This window comes from Glandiceps talaboti, chromosome 5, assembly GCF_964340395.1.
Source record: "Glandiceps talaboti chromosome 5, keGlaTala1.1, whole genome shotgun sequence".
Lineage (NCBI taxonomy): Eukaryota > Metazoa > Hemichordata > Enteropneusta > Spengelidae > Glandiceps > Glandiceps talaboti.
In genome coordinates this window covers 26,889,449-26,911,831 of record NC_135553.1, presented here as the reverse complement: position 1 = coordinate 26,911,831, position 22,383 = coordinate 26,889,449, and the positions used below count along the sequence as shown (strand labels likewise).

Below are 22,383 nucleotides of genomic sequence, written 5' to 3'. Positions count from 1 at the left end.
GTAAAAGTGTTAGATCCAACGAGACTGTTCGACGAACTCCGCAGTCAACGAGTACTTGATGGAGACGACTGTGAAGAAATAGACTGCCAGTCAAAGTATCCTACCATGACAAAACGAGCAGGTGAATGTATATTATATCGTCATAATTTCAGATTTTGTATTTGCCCATGTAGAAGCTATCAGTATTTTTGCTCTTCCACATCGGACTATTTCCTTTACCAATAATAAACTTCTCCGTGTACCTACTAGATACACTGGTGAAAATGGGTCAGATATCTAGTATTTTATCAACAACAGAGTGACGTTGACAAACAATATTCAATTTCATAATGTGTGAGTGAGTGAGTGAGTGAGTGAGTGAGTGAGTGAGTGAGTGAGTGAGAGAGAGAGAGTGAGTGAGTGGGTGGGTGGGTGGGTGGGTGGGTGGGTGGGTGCGTGCGTGCGTGTATCAGGCATCATTCATTGCTTAGTTGCTCAGTTTCTTTTTCCCCCCGGGGGGGGGGGGCGGTGGATTTGTAGATGGGTCACCCTGTTTTTGAAATTGGCAGTAGGGGCTCATGCTGTTTTGAAAATTGTGGATGGAGGGGGGGGGGGTCATTGTGTATTGGATTGTAATGGAAGAAAAAAATCCTTTTCTACAATGGCATATAGCCATGTCTGAAATGTAGTACATGTAAATATTTGTTCTTGTCCCTGTTTCTTACATGAATTCTTTAATATTACTTATTAGTCCAAACATAACTATACATATACATATACATGTATTACCTAGCTACCACACTAGTTACAGAACATGTCATTAATGCTTGGCTGTTGCACAATCAATGCTTCACTTATATTATACTTTGGGGCAAAAGTGAACTTGAAGGTTTCGTAATGGTAATCTTCACAGATAGTTTATAAAAGAAGTTAATCTAAATTGTTCTACTCTTCGGTATGAACTTGTCAGAAGGGATTAATACACTTTCTATTTCGGACACTACATGTTATTGACACTACAAATCACCACATCTCATCAGATTCCGATCCAGTTTCTATTATACACGAGGTATGACCACCTAAAGTTCTCTAACATACTGGTGACCGGTGACCAATGTTTCGGACCCATTTTATGTGACATGGGAAACTCATTTAAAAGTTACATTTACGTTAGCTTTTCGAAGAATGGAAATATTAGCTCAAAGGCTATGAATAACCTAAACATTGCCTTAGTAGAAGCAAAAAACTCCAGATCTGCCAGGGGGAAAACCCCAGGGACTCCCTCACCACCAGAGGTCACTCATGCATTCAACCAACAATCAGATGCACCAACAACCTTTTTATTGTCATAATGGTATTAAACTTTTCTTAAATATTTTCACCCTATTCTAATTTGAGATGATATTGTTTTTTAAAGATGTGAAATGTTTGCCAAGATTGTCTAAAATTGCCTTAAACTCTCCAAATCTCCCCTACAATGATACTACGGTTACCATTAGATGTGCTGACCTTTACTACATGTATATAATGATGCCATTTAACTGTTTAAGAACATATGTCAACCCTATGTAAGTTATAAAGAATAGTTTCTGATACTCGATGGTGCTGTCTTGTAAAGGATGGATTAAGTTATTGCTTGAAAGTGTCTGAATAGCCTAAATATTGGCTTTAAGAGTAAAAATCCTCCAGGGCTTCTAGAGGGAGACCCCCTTGGACCCCCCACATGAGGTGGACATATCCCAGTTTCAAGCTCTTCCCCACTTACTGTACATGTCAAGATGCTATCAAAGTATATTTCAAATTTAAGTATTTCAACCCTATGTAGTTGCTTTTTACATGTTGGTGCTGTCTTGTAAAGCTTGGAAATTATTGTCTGAAAGGGTCTGAATAGTCTCAAAAATTGACTTTTCAGAGTTAAAAACCTCAACTGCTTCTAGGGGGAGACACCCTAGGACCCCCCCCCCACCATGAGGTGTACACATCCCAGTCTCAAGCTCTTCCCCTACCTCTTACTGTCAAGATGCTATCAAAGTATATTTCAAAAATATTTCAACCCGAAGTAGTTGCTTTTTACATGTTGGTGAAAGTCACGATAAGTATTGAACCTGAAGTGTTATTTTGACAGACAAGTTTCAATCTGTACACGAACAAGGAACTATGTGTCACGTCACGTCACGTCACGTCACGTTACTGACATCAAACTTGACTGTTCTATATCAAATAATTAAGCAATCAAAATATACCCTATATAACCCAATGTCTGTATGCCTCCATATTTGAGTTTCTGGCCGTCTCTCCCCTTCTACTCCATTCTTCCCGCTAGTATCTATTCTTCCCATTCCTTATCCTCGTACCGTTTTGGACCCGTTTACTTAGTTGCCTCCTCTCTCCGTCTTTGTTCCCTTCTTTTTGACGTGCCGTCCACCTCCGAATCCTTTCCTGTGTCCCCGAATATGTTTGTCCGTCTGGATGTGTAATCTTCTGTATCTTCTCTGTCCCTTTCTTGTATCCAATACTCTTCGTCTTTCCCTATGTATGTATGTATGTATGTATGTATGTATGTATGTATGTATGTATGTATGTATGTATGTATGTATGTATGTGTGTGTGTGTGTGTGTGTGTGGGTGTGTATGTATGTATGTATGTATGTATGTATGTATGTATGTATGTATGTATGTATGTATGTATGTATGTATGTATGTATGTATGTAGAATCATTTATTATAGTGACATGAAGTAAACAGACTACCAGAAAAAATAATTTACATTTACACAACCTCCCAACCAAACAGGCTTATATGTCACCTAAAGTGAAATAAAACATAGTTGGAACAGATTGAGGAGCTTTTTTACAATAATGAAAATATCATTTACAAGGCAAAAATAAGAGTTATGAATTAATGTACAAGTTGTCCCTTCTCCTTAAAAATGCTTTCTCAATAAATCTGGTCATTTTCCGCACTTTTCTTGCTACCAAGTACCTTAGTTTTTCGTTTTCAGGTAAGTCAGTGTACTCGTCTCAGGTCATTGTAAAAACTACAGTGCAAAAGAAAATGAACTTCATTTTCGACGACATCATCATGGCAGAGGGTGCAAACTCTTTCAGATATCGGTTCCCCTCTGAATCGTCCAGTTTCTATACGAAGGGGCAATACACCTGATCTGAACTGAGCCATGAAAGAACGTTGACTTCGTGATAAATTCATGGACACATAGGGTTCAACACCGTAACTAGTTTTGAAAATTCTATATGTTCTTAATTTTGCTTTATGATGCACCGTTTCTGACCAAGCTTGCTCTAAATTAATTCTTAGTTTACGTTCTACATTTTTTAGATCAATTGGCAACAGAAAATCAGTTTCAGTATCTATATTTAAATCATCAAATATAGTGCCTAATTCTGAAGACCAGTTAGAATTTCCGAGACTAAAATCCCACAAAAATATTTCTTGGTCAGCCTTATAAATAAACTAAACAAAGTGGGGGACAAGTTATCACCCTGACGAACTCCAATATTCGTTTCAAACCAATCCGTGTATAAAGAGTTGATTTTTACACAAGCATTAGTATTGTGATACATAGCTTTGATACTGTTGTACATCTTACCATCAACTCCGTTTACTAACAGTTTATACATTAAAGAGTCCCTGTTTACATAATCAAAAGCTTTCTTTAAATCGATAAAAGTAACAAATGTAGATAAACCATTGACTAATCTATTCCTTAAGATTGATGACAGAACAAAGATATGATCTTGACATGATCTATTTCTTCGAAATCCATTTTGTTCATCAACCAGGATATTATTGTCTTCGAGATAGCATAGCAATCGCGAATTTAACAAGGTGCTATACAACTTAGGTACAGAAGATTGTAGACTAATACCTCTGTAATTTAGTGGGATTCTGTTATCCTTTGTTGTATCTTTTGGAATGGGTGAAATAATGGCCCTTCTCCACACATCAGGGATCTTACCAGAGTCAAAACACAATTGAAAAAGTTGATGTAGAACAGAAATGGCCTCATCGTTCTGCAACACTTCGTAAGGAATTTTGTCAACTCCTACTGTTTTACCCTTCTTTGTCTTCATAACTACTTTTCTAACGTCTTCTAAAGTAAAATTCCTATTCAATAAATAATTGCATTCATATAATGGATCATCCATATGTCCTTCTAACACTTGTTTATGATCATTCATGCTCTCAAAAAAGTTATCGTCAAAATTAGCATTAATAGGGTTTTTATACAATGTGGAATATTCTTGGCGCCAAATGTTGAGAACGTCCTTGGTTGAACATGAAATATTTCCCAGATCATCATATACTTCCATCGGAACTGGTTTACTTTTCGTTTGTCTGAGTCGTTTTAATTTATCCCAAAATTGACGAGGATCGTGAAGATATGAAGCTTCAATGTCATCAACTACCGAACTCCTATACTGTCTTTCATGAAATCGAAGTCTTTTGTCGAATAGACACCGCGCTTTCTTAAAATCCGCGTGCAGTCTTCGTTTACCCGACGCTTGACCCCTGTACCGTACGAACACATTTTCCCTTTCCTTCATATCATTCCATAAAGTAGACAACTCTGCGTTCCAGTATGGTTTATGACTACGAAATTTCTTTCGCGTACGATTAGAACAATCATATTTTGGAATCGTTTCATCCATTTCTTTAGTTATACAGTATGTATGTATGTATGTATGTATGTAGGTAGGTAGGTAGGTAGGTAGGTAGGTAGGTAGGTAGGTAGGTAGGTATGTATGTATGTATGTATGTATGTATGTATGTATATATTTATGTATGTATGTACATTTTGTAAGTCAGTTGTCTGTATGGTACTCCCCCCACATAATGTCTCCTTTTGTTTCTGTTCCCGTGCCCTTCTGTTCGTCTGTCTCTATATTCCCTATCTCTGTCTGTCTGTCTGTCTGTCTGTTTGTCTGTCTGTTTGACTCTGTATGTATGTATGTCCGTCCGTCCGCCCGCCCGCCCCCCCTCTCTCTCTCTCTCTCTCGCTTTCCACAATAAAGATCTCATACTTTTATCTCTCTCTCTCTCTCTCTCTCTCTCCCTCCCCCCTCTCTCCCTCCCTCTCTCTCTCTCCCCCTCTCTCTCTCTCCCTCCCCTCTCCCCCCTCCTCCCTCCCTCCCTCCCCCCCCCCCTCTCTCTCTCTCTCTCTCTCTCTCTCTCTCTCTCTCTCTCTCTCTCTCTCTCTCTCTCTCTCTCTCTCTCTCTCTCTCTCTCTCTCTCTCTCCCCCCCCCACAAATGATATCAAAACAGTTATTTCTAGCTGTAGATAATGTTATTTCAGTCTGTCTTTGTCAGCTAACCGCAAATCAGACTTCGTTTACAATATCAATATTTCCTTTTATCCTTTACTTCCAGGAAAGTTTCTTGATATTCTCATGGCAAAGGGTCCCATAGCATGTAACAAATTTTGCGAAGTTCTTGAGAGAAAACACCCACATCTTTACAAGATTATCACCGGCAATGAACCACGTAATTTAGCCGATGCAGGTACAGTAATATTCCTATCCGTTAGGGTATGCTAGCCCAGGGTACTTAACTCCGTCTATCCAAATTCATTCCTTTTTAGAACGACAGCTAGACATTTAAGATTGTAGACGGACAATTTATTGTATGGGGTTTTGAAACTAATCTATCACCTCTTTATTAATCTATGGCACGACAAAATGATTTCTATGATAAGGTAAAAATGTTGTATCATGATTGTTGAATCAACATGTTAAACTCCATCATTGTTTGCATTCCTGTGTTGTATGTCATACACAAATTGTATTTCTTCCAATCGATGGCTTCCCAGCTTTAGATGGGTAATTTCTGTTAGTTTCCATAATCATCACATATTAACATGATTATGCAATATATTATATTAATAATGCAATATATGGTATTAATATATGTGATATATTATATTAATAATGTAATATATAGTATTAATATATATGATATGTATATGTAAATAGTATTATTATTTATGTAAGTTCCCAGTAACGGACATATTGTATTATCTGTATATGTTAGTGATGTGTCATCTTTGCAGGCATTATTGTAAATCAACCGTGGCTACATAATTAAAGTATGTAATGTTAGAATGTCAGACACCTTGTCTTATAATCACTGTAAGTGTTGTGGATTGACTAGAGTAGGAAAAGAATGTTCAAAATAACTATATGTGTCCATGTATGTTAATAACACACACAGACAGACAGACAGACAGACAGACAGACAGACAGACAGACAGTTTTCAAGATATAATTTAGCTGTAGATGAAAATACTATAATTAGGCCAGATAAATGGGTAGACTAATATAGGATTTGTTGGATAGATTGATGGGTAGCTAGAGATGGACAAACTGCCCCAGACACATGTCAACATATTCACACAATCATAGAGACCCATATACTACATAGACAGATTTGACAGACAAAGACAGTGAAGCAGACAGACAGACAGACAGACAGACAGACAGACAACAGATATATAGATACACAGACAGACAGACAGATATATAGACAGACAGACAGACAGACAGACAGACAGATATATAGATAGACAGACAGACAGACAGATATATAGACAGACAGACAGACAGACAGACAGACAGACAGACATATAGATAGATAGATATATAGATAGATAGATAGATAGATAGATAGATAGATAGATAGATAGATAGATAGATAGATAGATAGATAGATAGATAGATAGATAGTGTGAAATCGTACAAACTTGAGACGTGTTTGCTTTATTTTTTCAGAGGGCGTGTTGTTCTCTAGCGCTGACTCGCCAGACAGCACAGAATTTATCGCCAAGCTGGCCAAAAAAGTTAACATTCTTTCGAAAGAAAAGACTGAATTACAGGAGAAAGTGTGGGAACTCGATTCAAAGAGACTTGAAGTTTTAAAAGAAAATGACAGGTTGAAGAAGAAGAATGTCTTGAATCAGTACCAAAAAGTGCTTAATAAAAAGCTGAAAAAGACTTTGAGAGAGTTTGAAGAAAAATTACACCAAGTCACTGAGGACAAATGTGACGCTGTGTCAATGTCACTTAACTATCAACATGAGAAAGAATTGGCCCAGGAAAGGCTACATCAGGTATGCTTTAATCAATTCTCAAACCAATATCGTGACTTGGGGTCAAATCTTGTTGTAAGATTTAAAGTCACTATTTTGCGACAAGATGATATGGAGAATATAAGACAATACATTCCTTGTCATAAGCAGTTTGCATTTTGATGTTTGAGACACTCAAACCTCTGGTCAAAGTACTTAGCATTTTAAGATTTCAAGTCACAACATACTCTTAAATTGTTGTATTGACTACTAACATTTTGACTGATACACACAACATACAAGTAATTTGGGAGCTTTCGACTGTAAGGGAGCCATCAGTAATTACAAGGGTGAGGGCCAGGGGAATTACGGAGGGTCGATGGGGGGTTTATCAGGAGAGGGCCTTATTTTAGAAAATGGGGTTAGGGGAGGGTTACATTTTAATTTGACTAACTGTATTCTCTAACTTAGCATTATTTTGAGCACAGCTGAACTGATAACATATTCATTCAAGACAAGACTTAGAGATCATTTAAATCAGTAGTATACATATCTTAACCTTTGACCCCATTGGTGTGATACTCCTAAGGAGGCGGTGCCAATTATTTATCCAGATCCAGATCCAGATAAGGTTTAGTAGTGCTATAGGCATCGCTACGGTGTGTGTGTGTGTGCGTGCGTGCGTGCGTGCGTGCGTGCGTGCGTGCGTGCGTGCGTGCGTGCGTGTGTGTGTGTGTGTGTGTGTGGGTGTGATTTTTGGTCAAAAAACTTAAACTCAAAAACTAATAGTAATACTGAGCAGATCGGTCTGAAATTTGGTGGGAACATTCTTAATTAAGGGTGTTTACATTAAGAATTATACAGGACATGATGATCCCATCATTGATACGCAAATTAGCGCTAAAAATGTGTCTTTTTGGTCAAAAAATTTTAATTCTAAACCTACTCAGCAGATTTTGCTGAAATTTAATGGGGATACATCTCGGGGTGCATAGATAAAGAAATATTAAGCATCTAATGATCTCATCAGTGATATGCAAATTAGGTGTAAAAATGTGAATTTTGGTCAAAAACTTATATCTCAAAAGGTACTTGGTCATTGAGACTGAAACTTGGTGAGATGTTTCTAGAAGTTTTATTCTGTAGATTTTCTTCAAAAGATTTTGACACAATTGGCCTTAGCAACCACGACGTACGACCACGCCCTTAGCAACAACTAAATGCCAGTATATTTGGTTACAATAACAACATCATCTGGTAGGCAAGTGAGTAAACATTCAAAAAATGTATGCAATTATCCATAGCAACCATGACCACGCCCATAGCAACAGCCAAACGGTGGTGTATTTCACAGAGATAACAGGTATTAATTGACAAGTGAATAAACATCCACAAACTGTATGTAAATGTGCCTAGCAACAAGACCACGCACATAGCAACAGCCAAACGATAACATATATTGCAAAGATAACAGGGATTAATAGACAAATTAATAAAATATTTAAATGTATGTAAATATGCCTAGCAACAAGACCACGCCCATAGCAACAGCCATCTCTTATGATCACGTATATTGCAAAGATAAAAACAGGGATTAGTAGTCAAATTAATACACATTCAAGAAAATGTTGCAAATATACCTAGCAACCTCGCCCATAGCAACAGCCAAATGATCACATCTATTGCAAAGATAACATCATGGATTCATAGACACGTGAATGAACAATCAAAAAATGTATGCAAATATGTCTAGCAACGTACATGACCACGCCTAGCATGATAGGCAACTGGATAATCATTCAGCAAATGAACACCTATACTTAGCATGGATCAGCATGTGGATAAATATTTTTAAAAAACTGTACATTTGTGCTACAACGCTATTGGCGCTATTTTTTTTATTTTGGCATCTATGCATTGTTGTATGCAAACTCCATACAATATAGCCTGCAGGTGCACACTTAGTGACCCTCAAAAATTAATATTATTTTGATTGTTGACACTGTACTTTGGTGGTGCTCAAAACATGTTTCACTTTTACTATAGCATTATTGTAACCATGGGAATGACAAGCCCAAAGTTGCCTCGAATTATGGCTTAGGGTTAGGGTTAGGTACCATAATATCAGACCATGTCATCAAATCGCTGCTGACAACGATGTGGTATATAGTGAACGGTATCTTCACGTAAATATACTGTGGTGGTAGTAGTCGTTGGAAACAGTCAATGCCTTTAACACTTTCAACGTGGTGGTAGTGGTGGGACTAATTCCTTTAAACCACTCATTCTGGGACTAGTGTCCTTTTCCACGTCTGACAGCATTTAAACCATGTTTTTGAAATATTTTAACCAGGGGAGGGTCACAGTATAGAGAATGTAAATTGAGGGAGGGTCACTTTTTAGCACGACGGAATCGGGGGAGGTTAACATTTTACACAACAGCTCGGGCCTGATTTCCCTGTCCCCCTTGTAATTACTGGAGGCTCCCTAAACTGCCAGTCTTGTTCACGCTTATGATAGGTGGCGCTGTTCTATCGTTACTGATTGACACATCCTTTGATGTGTTTACTTGCTATTACATAAAACCGTTTGACCAGAAATGTGGCAAATTAACTTTTGGTGAAAATTAGATGCAATAGTTTATTTCAAAACAAAACACATCAAATATTAGATGCAATAGTTTATTTCAAAACAAAATACATCAAAGAATGTGTCAGTCTGAGTCAGTAGTACATGCAGTACGGACAGTCAGTCCGAGTCAGTAGTACATGCAGTACGGAGAGTCTAAAGTTGGTATGTCTTCTAACTTCCTGTAAAAGCGTCCCACCTTACACATGCTACACTAATTTCATGTGGTCCTTTAGTCACGTGAGTCACATAAACTTGTGGCCTTTCAAGTCAGATACATGTAAGTATATCATTCATAAAGCATAGTTATCGATGAAACTGTCTATGTTACTGTGAATGCGGTCCGTTTTGCAAAGCTTTACATTGTGTACTAAAACAATTAAAAGTCTGTTTCGAACTCCCAAACTATATCTAACCCGACATTTTTGAACCATAGGCGCTAATTGAAACAGAAGAGTTAAGGCGATTGTTGAACAGAGCAGAAGGCGACTGTAAGTTTGAACGCTCGCAGTCAAAACGACTGAGATATGAACTGAGTGAAAAACCAAAGACTGAATTAGTTGAGGCGCTCAATAAGGAGGTCCACCTTCTTAAAACTGAACTGAGTCAGCATATGAGCAACCAGGTAAGTCAAGATGAAAATGTTTTGTTATTGCCACCATGACAACCTGAGCCACCTGTTAGAGTCAGAATGTGAAGAGAACTTGAAAGGGAACAAAGGGGAAGATAACTTTATCTGAGTTGCTTTTCCTATGTTCAGGGAATCAAGAAAAGTCGTTGTCACTCATCCAAAAAAAAGCAACTACACAGGGTTGAAATATTTCAAAAAGGTAATAGCATCTTGAAAATAAGAGGTAGGGGGAGTGCTTTAGACTGGGATATGTCTACCTATGGGGGGGGGGTCTAAGGTTCTAGGTCGAGGTACTAACAAGTCGATGTTTTTGCTCGACCTATTTCTATAATTATGACAGTGGTGAACATAGTTACTTAAAATATGAGTCAAAATACTCAGGACAAGGCTGTTTAGGCAAGTGGCATTGCTATTGCAGATATAGTAATAAAAGTCACCAGTATGTTAGAGAACTTTAGGTGCTCATACCTACTATGTATAATTGAAACTGGAATCTGGTGAGACATGTGGTGATTTGTAGTGTCGATCGATAACATGTAGTGTCCGAACTAGACGTACACAATGCCTATTAATCTATTCATACTGAAGAGTAGTACAATTTAGATTAACTTCTTCTATGAATATTACCATTACGGAACTTCCAATTTGTTGCCCCAAATTACAATATATGTGAAGCATATTGGCCATTGATTGTGAAATACCCGAGTATTTACATGGCATGTTCTGTAACTAGTGTGGTAGGTAATACATTTTTGTACATGTACATGTACATGTATATGTATAGTTATGTTTGAGTGTAGTAATATTAAAGAATATAGATAAGAAACAGGGACAAGAAAAAATTCAGCAGTTCAGACAAGGTCATGCCACGATAGAAATGACCCCCCCCCATCCAAAATTTTCAAAAACAGGGTGAACCCCCCCCCCCCAAGCAATCCACCCCCCGGCCGAAGAAACTGACAGATCCCTTACTATTACACATGTTTCGTTTGAATCGTATTTTTGTGTAATGATGTGATGTTTGCATTGCGTTAGGCGTGAGGTCTAAGAAACTTGCAATTTTATTAACTTTACCCTCATTTATGTATAAAATTTTCTGTAACTAGGATAATATGATTTTTTAAAATTTTTGTTCCAACCGTTTTGTTGGTAAGCAGAAAGTGCGCCAGTCTATGTCACTAGATGACAATGATCGAATTGCAATATTAGAAAGTGAACGTGAGGAAGCCCGGAATGAGTTGAAGCAGACTGTGGACTTGTTGTTTGCCAGTAGACAAGAGTGTCATGCAGTGGAACACAAGAGAGACGAGGTAGGAGTAGTGTTGATATTTTGGACTGCACAGTATCTATTGATTTGCATACCAGCGATTATAATTGTTAGACGTCATCAACCAGCTGGGGTAAAATACAAATACATAAACCATGGAAGGTAACAAAACACATACTAATATACTAACACTTAGGGAGACGTATGTGAAGGTTTCTTTAACCAAGGTGGTTTCATGAATATGTCTTCGTCCTTCTGCGATTGACGACGGACAAGTTAAGGCCATCAGCGTGTGTACATATATATTTTAGGGAGAGGGGGGGGGGAGAGAGCCAGCCAGCCAGCCAGCCAGACAGACAGACAGACAGACAGACAACCAGAAACATGTAGACATACAGACAGAAGGGTAGCCAGATATAGATGAATAGAGATATAGAAAGATAGGTAGACAGACAGGTAGCAGATAAACACGATATATATATATATATATATATATATATATATATATATATATATATATATATATATATATATATATATATATAGACGGATGCGGGCGCATGAAGAGGCAGATAGATAGATAGATAGATAGATAGATAGATAGATAGATAGATAGATAGATAGATAGATAGATAGATAGATAGATAGATAGATAGATAGATAGATAGATAGGAAAAGACACAGTTACATTAACACAAAAAAACTGTGTCAACGTGAGATTATTCAAACTAAGATTATGTATATGTAATGTTGACCAGTCCAATTATTATATTACGATGAGACGTCTAGCATCACTTAGTCTCCACTCATGTTGTTGATTCGTTTCTTCTTTCCATACAGCTCAGTATACGAGTACAACAACTGGAGAAGGAACATGACATTATGCTAAACGACTGTGAAACGTACAAGAAGAGGAAGGAGGAACTTTGGGAACAATTGAAAGAGAGAGAGAAGGAGAGAAATCAGGTCAGCTCGCACAATAAACACTTCAAATAACTTGAATAGTCGTACAAAGTACATTGTACAATGTTATCTTTACACTGTTCTAGATCTTTTGACGTACACTCAAAACATAATTGCTTGGCCTAATTCAAAATAATAGCTCAAAGACACCTAAAAACTCCACATCTAAAAGAAGTCTGATTATAAGCTGCGCAACACGACGTTTCTGATTGGGCAGTAGACTGGCACCAGTCTTTTGCAATTGGGATATGTTTTTTCGGTCTCATAATCTTCAAAGGTTTTGAATTTGTTAGAATTCATTTCAAATTTTGCGAAGGAAAATGTGGTCAACTTTTAAAACGTTTTCCCCAGTTACTAGTTACCTCCCAAGGGACTGGTGTCAGTCAGTAGCGCTCAGATGTCATCGACCTGAAATATGGTCACTAAACAATGAACAAAAAGAGAATGAAAGACATGTTCACAGATTACTCTAGCCAATCAGACGAGAGGGTACTAAGACTAATTTGCATATAGTAACTTTAGTCTAAGTTCCCTCTCGTCTGATTGGCTAGAGTAATCTGTGGACCTGTCTTTCATTTTCTTTGTTCTTTTTTAATTTAGTGACTATATCGCACGTCGATAACATCTGCACTTTTGACTGACACCAGTCCTGAAATGAAAATAAAAAGTTGACCACATTTTCCTTCCCAAAATTTGAAATGAATAACAAATTGAAAACAGTTGAAGATTATGAGACAAAATCTACCAAGAGACTGGTGCCTGTCTAATTAGACTGAACAACACGACGTATCTGACAGTCTGTCTACCGAAATCTAAGTGTCGTACTGCAATACACAATAATGTCACTCATTGGTATGTCCGATTTAAATTGTTGAGATGAGGATGAATATAAACATAGACAAAGTTCACCTATGACACGTCAACAGAAAACTGGGTACCAATAAATTATTGTTGAATCTAATCCGTTGGTGATCATAACTACGATCAACAGTTATCACCACATGTCAAATATACAATAATAATTATTACAAAAAGGTATGTATGATATTCTCAGCATAACGAAAGTCTAGTAGTCTTATACAGGTATCGTCACATCTAATTTGAAACATCATGTGTTTGACTCAATAACCCCTCCCCCAAAAAAACAACAAACAGGCAGGCAGACAGACAGACAGACAGACAGACAGACAGACAGACAGACAGACAGACAGACAGACAGACAGACAGACAGACAAAACAAAACAATACACCAACCCACTAGAATTATAAACCGTACTTATGACCTCAGACCACCAACAATTGGTGGTCTGCGTTATGACTTGGCAAAAGCGTTACTGGTCGTTATAACGTGCATAAGGAACGTGCACAATTTACCGTAGTTGGTGGGCTGAAGGTAAATGGGGGGGGGGGGGTGAACAAATTTAGTGATGGGAAGGGGAGGAGGGCCTGAAAATGTTAAGGGTCTGAAGGTGGAATACAATATTTTGGTCATGATTTGAACCAAACGAAACCTCAAGAGCGGTCGATTACCCTGCACGTTTGCAACATGTTTAAATTCTGTTCGTTCTCTTACTCAAGACAAATCGAAACACATTGAAGTCATCACACTTGTAGGAGGAGGAAGAAGTTTTTATTTAAGTTGTCACGGTTCAATGAGAAGGCTGTTTTTAATATCACCCCAATCATAATTGTGCCTACAGGCCATACGTGAAAGGGACTGTGCATTAAAGGACTGTGCACTCAAGGCAGGCGAACGAGATGAATTATTCCGCAAATTTTACCGACTTCAGGATGAATATGATACATTGGAGCAACAACATAGAATGCTTAAACAACACAACGGGACAGGGTCGTTATTTGAATCAGAAAGTGAGGTAAGATGTAACGGTTATAAAGGTATAAGGTTCCAACGGAACCAATTTCCTTGAAAACCAAATCTGTCTGTCTGTCTGTCTGTCTGTCTGTCTGTCTGTCTGTCTGTCTGTCTGTCTGTCTGATCTCAAGTGACTCTTCCTACAACATTTACAATATCTTTTCAGGTGGCCTTTGTATGCATTCAGTTAAAAAAGCTATGTTCTATTGTTTCTGGAGAATTTTGACAATTTCTACAGAGGTATGATGAATGTATGCAATTGTTGATTAAACTATGGACGAACAATAATCTTGCCGAGTAATTTGCTCTTAAGTTTACATTTCAGTAAATCTTCACGGGACAAGTTTCCTCACCAATACAAATGTAAATTTCATTGGCAAACTCTGGCGCCTACTTACTTTTAAGGAGTCTAAATTGTACCAACCAAACCCATACAATTTAATTTGTCATTTAGATTTAGCTCCTTTTACTCAACCTCGCTCCAGGGGATACTTTCTTCACTCCTAAATAGATTACAAATCATCAGAAACAAAGCGAATCCCGACCTCAAAAAATCGATGAAGGAAAATTGACCGTATCAAAATGATTTTGTTATGTCAAATAAATTAAAATCCTGATCCGTATTGAGTTGATTAACCTCTGACTAGCTGTCCAAACATTTGCCAATGAAAGTCGTACATTTTCACAGGTAACTTCTTCCTGTCAAAATTACATTTGAATAAGTTCAAATAGTTTCATTCGTGAGTAGAATTCACTCAATTTCATCAATCACCAATGCAATAAAATATGAGTGTTCCAATATTTCGACGACCGACAACCATCTTCATCCGTTAATGAGGCCATGACCATATAAAGGTCACGACCTTAAACTTATGGTGGTGTACGTGTGTTAGAACCGGTTTCCCCGGGTCTCCTCCCGTAGCAATGGTAGGTACACGTCTGGTAGAGTGGATCCAGCATTCCTCTTAATTTGATATGTATTGACTTATTTATGAGTACTTCTCTGTATTGATCTCTTTCCAGTATTGTTACCTTATCAATGAGTGGACCCCTACTAATGGTGTGTCCTATCTTTTCTTGACGTTCACTTCGAGCTGATTTTCTGTCTCTCTCTCTGAGTGATTTTGTATGTTCGTCTATTCTTTCTCATTTCAACCCACAGTCCTTACAGCCACACTCATATAGACTACTCCACATTCTTCTTCTTTATCCAGCGGGGCTGACAACGACATTGCGCATTGTAAACCCAGCTTTAGAATACAAACTGATGTTATGTTTTTTGAAATTCTCTGTAGTCTTTCTGTGACCCCCTTTATGTATGGGAGAAACACATATGGTCTTATCTGTTTCTTTTCTTTATCTTGTACACCCCTCGTATTATCTTCTCTCCTCTTCTGTTTCTTTCTTACATTTGAATAATTCCAACAATCTTCAACTTTTCAAAGACTATCATTTTCCACGGCTGAGAAACAATTTTACTCAGAAGATGCTTCACCATCTAAATTCTCTGCATCCTTTTCGTGTCGAACAGGTCAGGAATGAACAGGTCAGAAATGAAGATGAAGCCTTTCAAGACAATGGCATCATCCTTTCTCGTAATTTTCGAAAGCGCAGCCAACATGTTCTTAAAAAATCTAATAGTGCAGAGGGAATGAATACTGAACAAACAGACGACGTGTTTGAATCATTCACAGAATGGACTTCAACTGAAGATATTTTGTCATCGATACATCACAGACCCCTGTCAGATTCATGCCGAGTGCATCCGGGATCTTCGATAACTCGACAAGTTGTTTCTAGAAAAGTCTTCAGGTTTGTTAATATTTGACTTACTGATATTGTACACCTTTCGTGTTTATCACATCCACTCCATACACCATACTCCGTTTCTATATACAGTATAAGCGTCTTTGCAAGGGTCTGTACTACCTCATGTAGATCAGATCTGCTGTAACCTTGTCGCTTTGAAAACAACGACGATCTCGACCAACAGAAACCAATTTCGTAAGAATATATTGATTTTTGTTGCGATCGCGCTCGAGTGCAAGACACTAGTTGTAACCAGGGTAACATAATCACATCTTGGAGCATAAATCATGTCTTCCTATTTTTTTCAGTGATAGAGCAACAACCCTGAGTGGCTTATCACAGCTTTCGGATTCCTCGGATGATGAAGATACACAACCGATCAAAAGTAAGTGTATTACTCTGTGAGGTATGTATATTTCGATGTAAGTACTATAATCTATACATGTATATATAGATCTATGTATATTTCGATGTAAGTACTATAATCTATACATGTATATATAGATCTATGTATATTTCGATGTATGTACTAACATCTATACATGTATATATAGATATATGTATATTTCGATGTATGTACTACTGTCTATGTTCCATGAAGTTGAATAATAGTGAAATTGTGTACTTTTTTCTTGTTTAACCCACCGGTGTCATATTTCTTTGTTAATTTTTCTTTCGAATTTTGCTACTTCTAAAGGAAGAGTTTGTTTACGCAAGAAGATTGGTAGTCAGGATATTCGTCGTTCCCAGTCCTGTACCGAGTTGACACGGACATTGGAAGACATGATTCCAAATTTCACCGATAGTTCGTCGTGTGAAGCTCGGAGGTAAGTGAAAACACTCTAATTATAGAACTTCAAATAAAGGTTTGGGAATCTGCGCTATGATAATGGTGTAGGAACCGAATGACAAATCCATGTCTATGTTTGTTTTAGTAGAGATGAAAATACAATATTTATCATATTTTTGTTTATCCTCCAGTTCTATAAATACACACACGACTGATACATCGCCATCTTTGCGGACAACGGGTACCGACAGTCGCCAAAGTGCCACGAGTGATTATGTTTCTGATATGTGTGATGGCCAGCAATACGATGTCCTTGTCTATGGCAGTTCTTTACTTACCGACTTTGCAATTAAAGGAGGAAACAGCAGGGGAATATTTATCAATGCGGTGAAATCACAACCTAATGCCGCTAAGCATGAAATTACAGTAGGTGACCAGCTAATCAAGGTAAATAGTTTTCTTTCAACGGATTACTCTCTCTCTCTCTCTCTCTCTCTCTCTCTCTCTCTCTCTCTCTCTCTCTCTCTCTCTCTCTCTCTCTCTCTCTCTCTCTCTCTCTCTCTCTCTCCCCCCTCTCTCTCTCTCTCTCTCTCTCTCTCTCTCTCTCTCTCTCTCTCTCTCTCTCTCTCTCTCTCTCTCTCTCTCTCTCTCTCTCTCTCTCAAATTTTCACAATTCAAGATCTTTATTGTTGTTTCCACTTTCTCTCACTTTCTCTTGTTTACTCCTGCCCCCTACTCCTTTTAACTTCTTGGCTTTATACTTATTAAGGTGACTGGTAACGTTGGTGGAAAGCACCGCATCGAATCTCTGGTAGGTTTTACCCTTGAACAAGCGCACAATTTTTTAGAGAAAGCCTATGGTTGGATAAAGTTATCTCTGCGTAGGAAAAAGGCAGAAAGCAAAGAAGAAGTCATCGCCACCAGCGACGATTCATTCTTTGTACGGTAGGTATATATTGACTGATACTACACGTCAGAGGACATTTACTGTTTTGGTTAATCGTCTTATCTGTTATTTTGTTTGACTTATTGGTTAACCAAAACAGTCCTAACAACAGAAAGTCAACCTAATAAAAACAATAAATGTCCGAGGACTTGTACTATAACGAAGTTATACTTCGAATTCGACGAGTTTTTAGGATTTTCACCAGAAAGTCAACCTTGTTATCTACAGCTCTGTTACCCAATCTCTTACCCATTATCATGTTAATTACAAAATTCGCTATAGATTTCCCATCCCGCACTTCTCCACCAACTAATCCGATGTTTTCCCCAAAAGTTTAGTGTGAAATCAACGAACCTGGCCAGAACTCGTTCTGTAACAAAATAACAGTCCCACTGTACAAGATTTTACCCACAACTCTCTCTGATTTGTAATGATGGACATGAGCACCTTGAAGTCAGACAAATCTCACCAGTGTACAGGATTTTGTAGAATATTTTTGCCATTTTCAAAACGTAGAATTGTCACTGATGAGATTCTGAATATATATTTTCATTGGTTCTGGTATCAATGTTTTATTGTAGAAGGAGTAGCAATTTTAGAAATTTGTCAACAGATTTTCTTGAAAGACATGCGAAATATTTTCCACAAAACTAAAGAAAATATATGCACCTGTTAATGTGTTTGCCAAAGATATAGATTTATTTGAATAGGTATGACAAAAGAAATTTACATACTAAAACTCATCATATACACTGACTACCCAAGTTATTGATACTTTGACATTGAAAAGTGTTTTATTCACAGTACATGTTTCATTTACTTGTTAGCACATTTTATGCAAAATGTATAACTTTATGTTTGATTCCTAAGCGTGCTTTTGTTACATATTATTTAAATAAAATTACTATGCTTAAAATGTTGACAAATATGGGTTATTGAAGAAGTTATAAAATAAGGAACTTCCATGCATACCAATCAGAGAGAGTTGTGGGTAAGATATTGTACAGTGAGTCCCAAACGGAGCAGTATTTCCGTTTTACCCATCCGTATAGTTCTGTTATTAACCGTGGTGCACATAGGCATTGTCAAGTCAATGAACAAATTATATATGGAGATCTGCTTTAGCACAAGTCATTTTGTAGTGTATTGGTTATAGAACATGCCTTTGCTTGAATACATAGGTCTAGAACTAGAGGTACTGTGTTCGACACCCACCATTGATTTTTACACACACTTTACAGAATGACAGGTGCAGAATTAAACGCGGTAGCACACGGTGTTAGGCAGGGCAGCACATCTTGATTGCATTGTAACAGTTGACAAGGTGGAACAGTGCCATAGAAATGATTAACAAGATGTGGACAGTTTTTTTTTCATGAGTTTAAAGTGTTAGCGGTCAGTTTCTTTCATGGATTAAGGATATGCAGATACCTTCTATGTGTAAAAGTGTCCCGTTAAAAAAAAGGTGTCCACTAAATGAAATTGAGAGCACAGTTGAAACAATGGGGAAGAGTCGGAGAGGAGTATAACAATGAATACATGGTATTACAAACACAAACCAATAAAACGAACACAAAAGGATGCAAAATGGCAAAAACCAAAAGAACAACAACGACTACAAAACTAACGATTTTCTAAAAGATGACATTTACATTTACGTTTAAAAGACTGAAGAGTTGTGCAGGATTTGACATCAATACTTAAATCATTCCATATTTTAACACCATTATATCTAAAACTCTTCTTAAAAATCTATGCTCTGTGTTTTGGGATGTTTAGGTCATCCCTGGCTGCAGCACGTGTATTATACGAATATGAATTTCTTGAATACTAGTGAAACGTTGATGACCGGCTTACTGTGCAGTTTATCGATATTTAATGTTCAACGGGGAAGTACTCACTCGCACTGCTGTTCCAATCGCCAGTCTGTTCCATTAAGACTACAAATATAACGTTCAATTAGCCGGCCAACTAGTTTCTTCTCAAACCATCTCTTCTATGAGGTACCGTACCTTCTTGGACTGTTAGAAATAGAAGTCACAACGAAACACACATATCTGGTTCAGCGAACGCCAAGCTATCCGCTTGGTTGATTTTATTAAATGACCAATCTCCGTCTCCGACTCTGTCCTTCCCCTACTAGATGGGCCCAAAAACCCAACTTAAATACATTTCAAAGTTTACATAAATCTCTATATAGAGTATGAGTCTTAAGTCTTATGAAAGACATCATCTGAGATCTAATATCCAATCACCTTCTCTAGTTTAGTAATACAAGTTCGTATTTCAAAGACCATAAAATAGTTGTGTAATATTATAATTATACTTCTTCAAAACAATGAAGTCATAATGAAGTTCTAAAATTAACACATCATATCATATTAAAACTTGCTGACAGTTCAATCGTACCTGGTACAAACAATTCCGAAATAGCGGTGTTGAGATGTCGAAGACCTATGTTTATACCTAACGGAATGTCACTGTATGTACAAAGTTTAAATGCTTTTTGACTTCAATTTAGAGTTTATGATGAAAATTACCAAAATATTCTGAATGGATATAATTTAGGTCTGTGACTCATAACACTTGTAAAAACATTGAGATAATTTGGAGCCAGGCTATTCTGGACACTGTCTATTCCATATTTACTAGCAGATAGTATATATCCATGATCAATTCCACTGTCTACTCTATATTTACTAGCAGATAGTATATATCCATGATCAATTCCACTGTCTATTCCATATTCACTGGTAGATAGTATATATCCATGATCAATTCCACTGTATAAACCATATTTCAAAGAGCTGAGTCGTTCTTTGAATACTTGTGTCTCATAGCGTCGATGGTAGCTTCTTTGTCGTTGGTGGCGTTAGTTTCATCCCATGTCACAGTTGATACATCTCCACTACATGTAGCATTGATCACGCCCATTTGCATTTATTTATTTAGTTTTATTTATTTACTCATGAACCAACATTTTGCCTAAATTACAGGTTCATCGAAAACACGCAATAATAAAAATGAAACTATTTACAATACACATAAAAGACAGAAACAATTACACTACACAAAAACAAGTACTGTTTAAAGATGACGTCATGAGGGCAAAAAACATTGACTGCTGTTATTATAATGTAACATGTGAGAAATTCAAGATTTGTTTGTCTGTTTCTAGAGCCAATTTCTCCAATGTTCCAGGAAAAGGAGAGGAGGGCGAATTTACGCTAGCATTTGAACCCGGTGACATTTTACACGTTACTAATACCGCTCATGACGGTGTTATTGGCGTCTGGTATGCTGAACAAGTTAAAGTTGGCACACCCAGTGAAGGAACAATACCAAACTACCACAAGTGAGTAATCAATAGTTTCTTACCACATCCCTGTAATCAACTTGCGATGCATTGTATCCCAGACCACTATGCACTATAGTGGACTAAGATTGTAGAAACCAATCTGTCTTTCGTCTGACACGTCCTATAATACTAAGAAAAAGGAAAAACTATACTTATGGTTTTACCTTTATGTAAAGTTATCAATCACGGAAAAGTACGTCATCCATTATTATTATAACATGTTTAAAAAGTTGCCTTCATTTAATACCTGAGATGGTAGCTTAGATATATTAACAACCACCATGTTTATTATTCGTTTCATTTTCAGGGGATACAATATGTTTATAAAACAGACGGAAACGCCAACACGTAGACCAATGAAGAGAACTCCGTCAGAATCCGTGTATGCAACTGGTTGTTTTCCAATCGATGTAAAACCTAGTTTTCGTGGAAAGGTGAAATCCAAGAGTGTTCGAGAATCCAGAACGATGCAAAAACTCGGTAGGATACCCCAAGTGGTTTATCGATTTGTTACATGCTAGATAACACTAAATGATATGATCTTCATGATATAGAAAGTATACTGACATTAGAGATGTTATTTTAACTAGATCAGTTTATAAAAAGGACTACACAGGATATATCTAGTGAGAAATTGAAATTATTAAAGTTGGTCGTCTAATAACCCGAGTTTTAAAATACAAACAGGACGGGGTGGGCAAGTTTGTGCATGAGGGTCACATTTATTAATTAGCTCAACTAAATTAATTACATGGATGTATATTTTCCAAACAGGTGGACACCACTTTCCTTTTAAAACATTCCAAAGATTAGGTGGGTTGAAGCAACAACTTTCACTGAGATATAACACTAGTACTATACGTAGCGATATTGGCAAACAACGAAACCAGCCGAGGAACATTATGAAAACAAACGTCAATATTTGATGATGTTGGACTGGACAATTCATCGGTCATATTGTTGACTATTATCACGAGAGTTCACAACGTCCAATATTTCATCGATTTCTACTTCTATTTTAGATACACATATTTGTTGATGGCGGTTGGAGGCCTTC

The 22,383-nt window shown here is 37.3% G+C and overlaps 1 protein-coding gene across 1 annotated transcript in view; it reads left to right on the top strand.

Annotated features, from left to right (window-relative positions):
• The window catches only part of LOC144435694 (caspase recruitment domain-containing protein 11-like), a gene marked incomplete at its 5' end in the record, with an annotated part of 34,442 nt that continues 12,059 nt past the window's right edge, over positions 1-22,383 (top strand). The window contains 14 exons of the mRNA XM_078124302.1: positions 1-121; positions 5,369-5,526; positions 6,768-7,103; positions 10,126-10,314; positions 11,478-11,630; positions 12,428-12,553; positions 14,251-14,424; positions 15,955-16,235; positions 16,541-16,617; positions 16,930-17,059; positions 17,214-17,469; positions 17,792-17,967; positions 21,147-21,323; positions 21,634-21,806. Coding sequence (XP_077980428.1) covers positions 1-121; positions 5,369-5,526; positions 6,768-7,103; positions 10,126-10,314; positions 11,478-11,630; positions 12,428-12,553; positions 14,251-14,424; positions 15,955-16,235; positions 16,541-16,617; positions 16,930-17,059; positions 17,214-17,469; positions 17,792-17,967; positions 21,147-21,323; positions 21,634-21,806 — 2,527 coding nt within the window. The remainder of the gene's footprint in view (positions 122-5,368; positions 5,527-6,767; positions 7,104-10,125; positions 10,315-11,477; positions 11,631-12,427; positions 12,554-14,250; positions 14,425-15,954; positions 16,236-16,540; positions 16,618-16,929; positions 17,060-17,213; positions 17,470-17,791; positions 17,968-21,146; positions 21,324-21,633; positions 21,807-22,383) is intronic.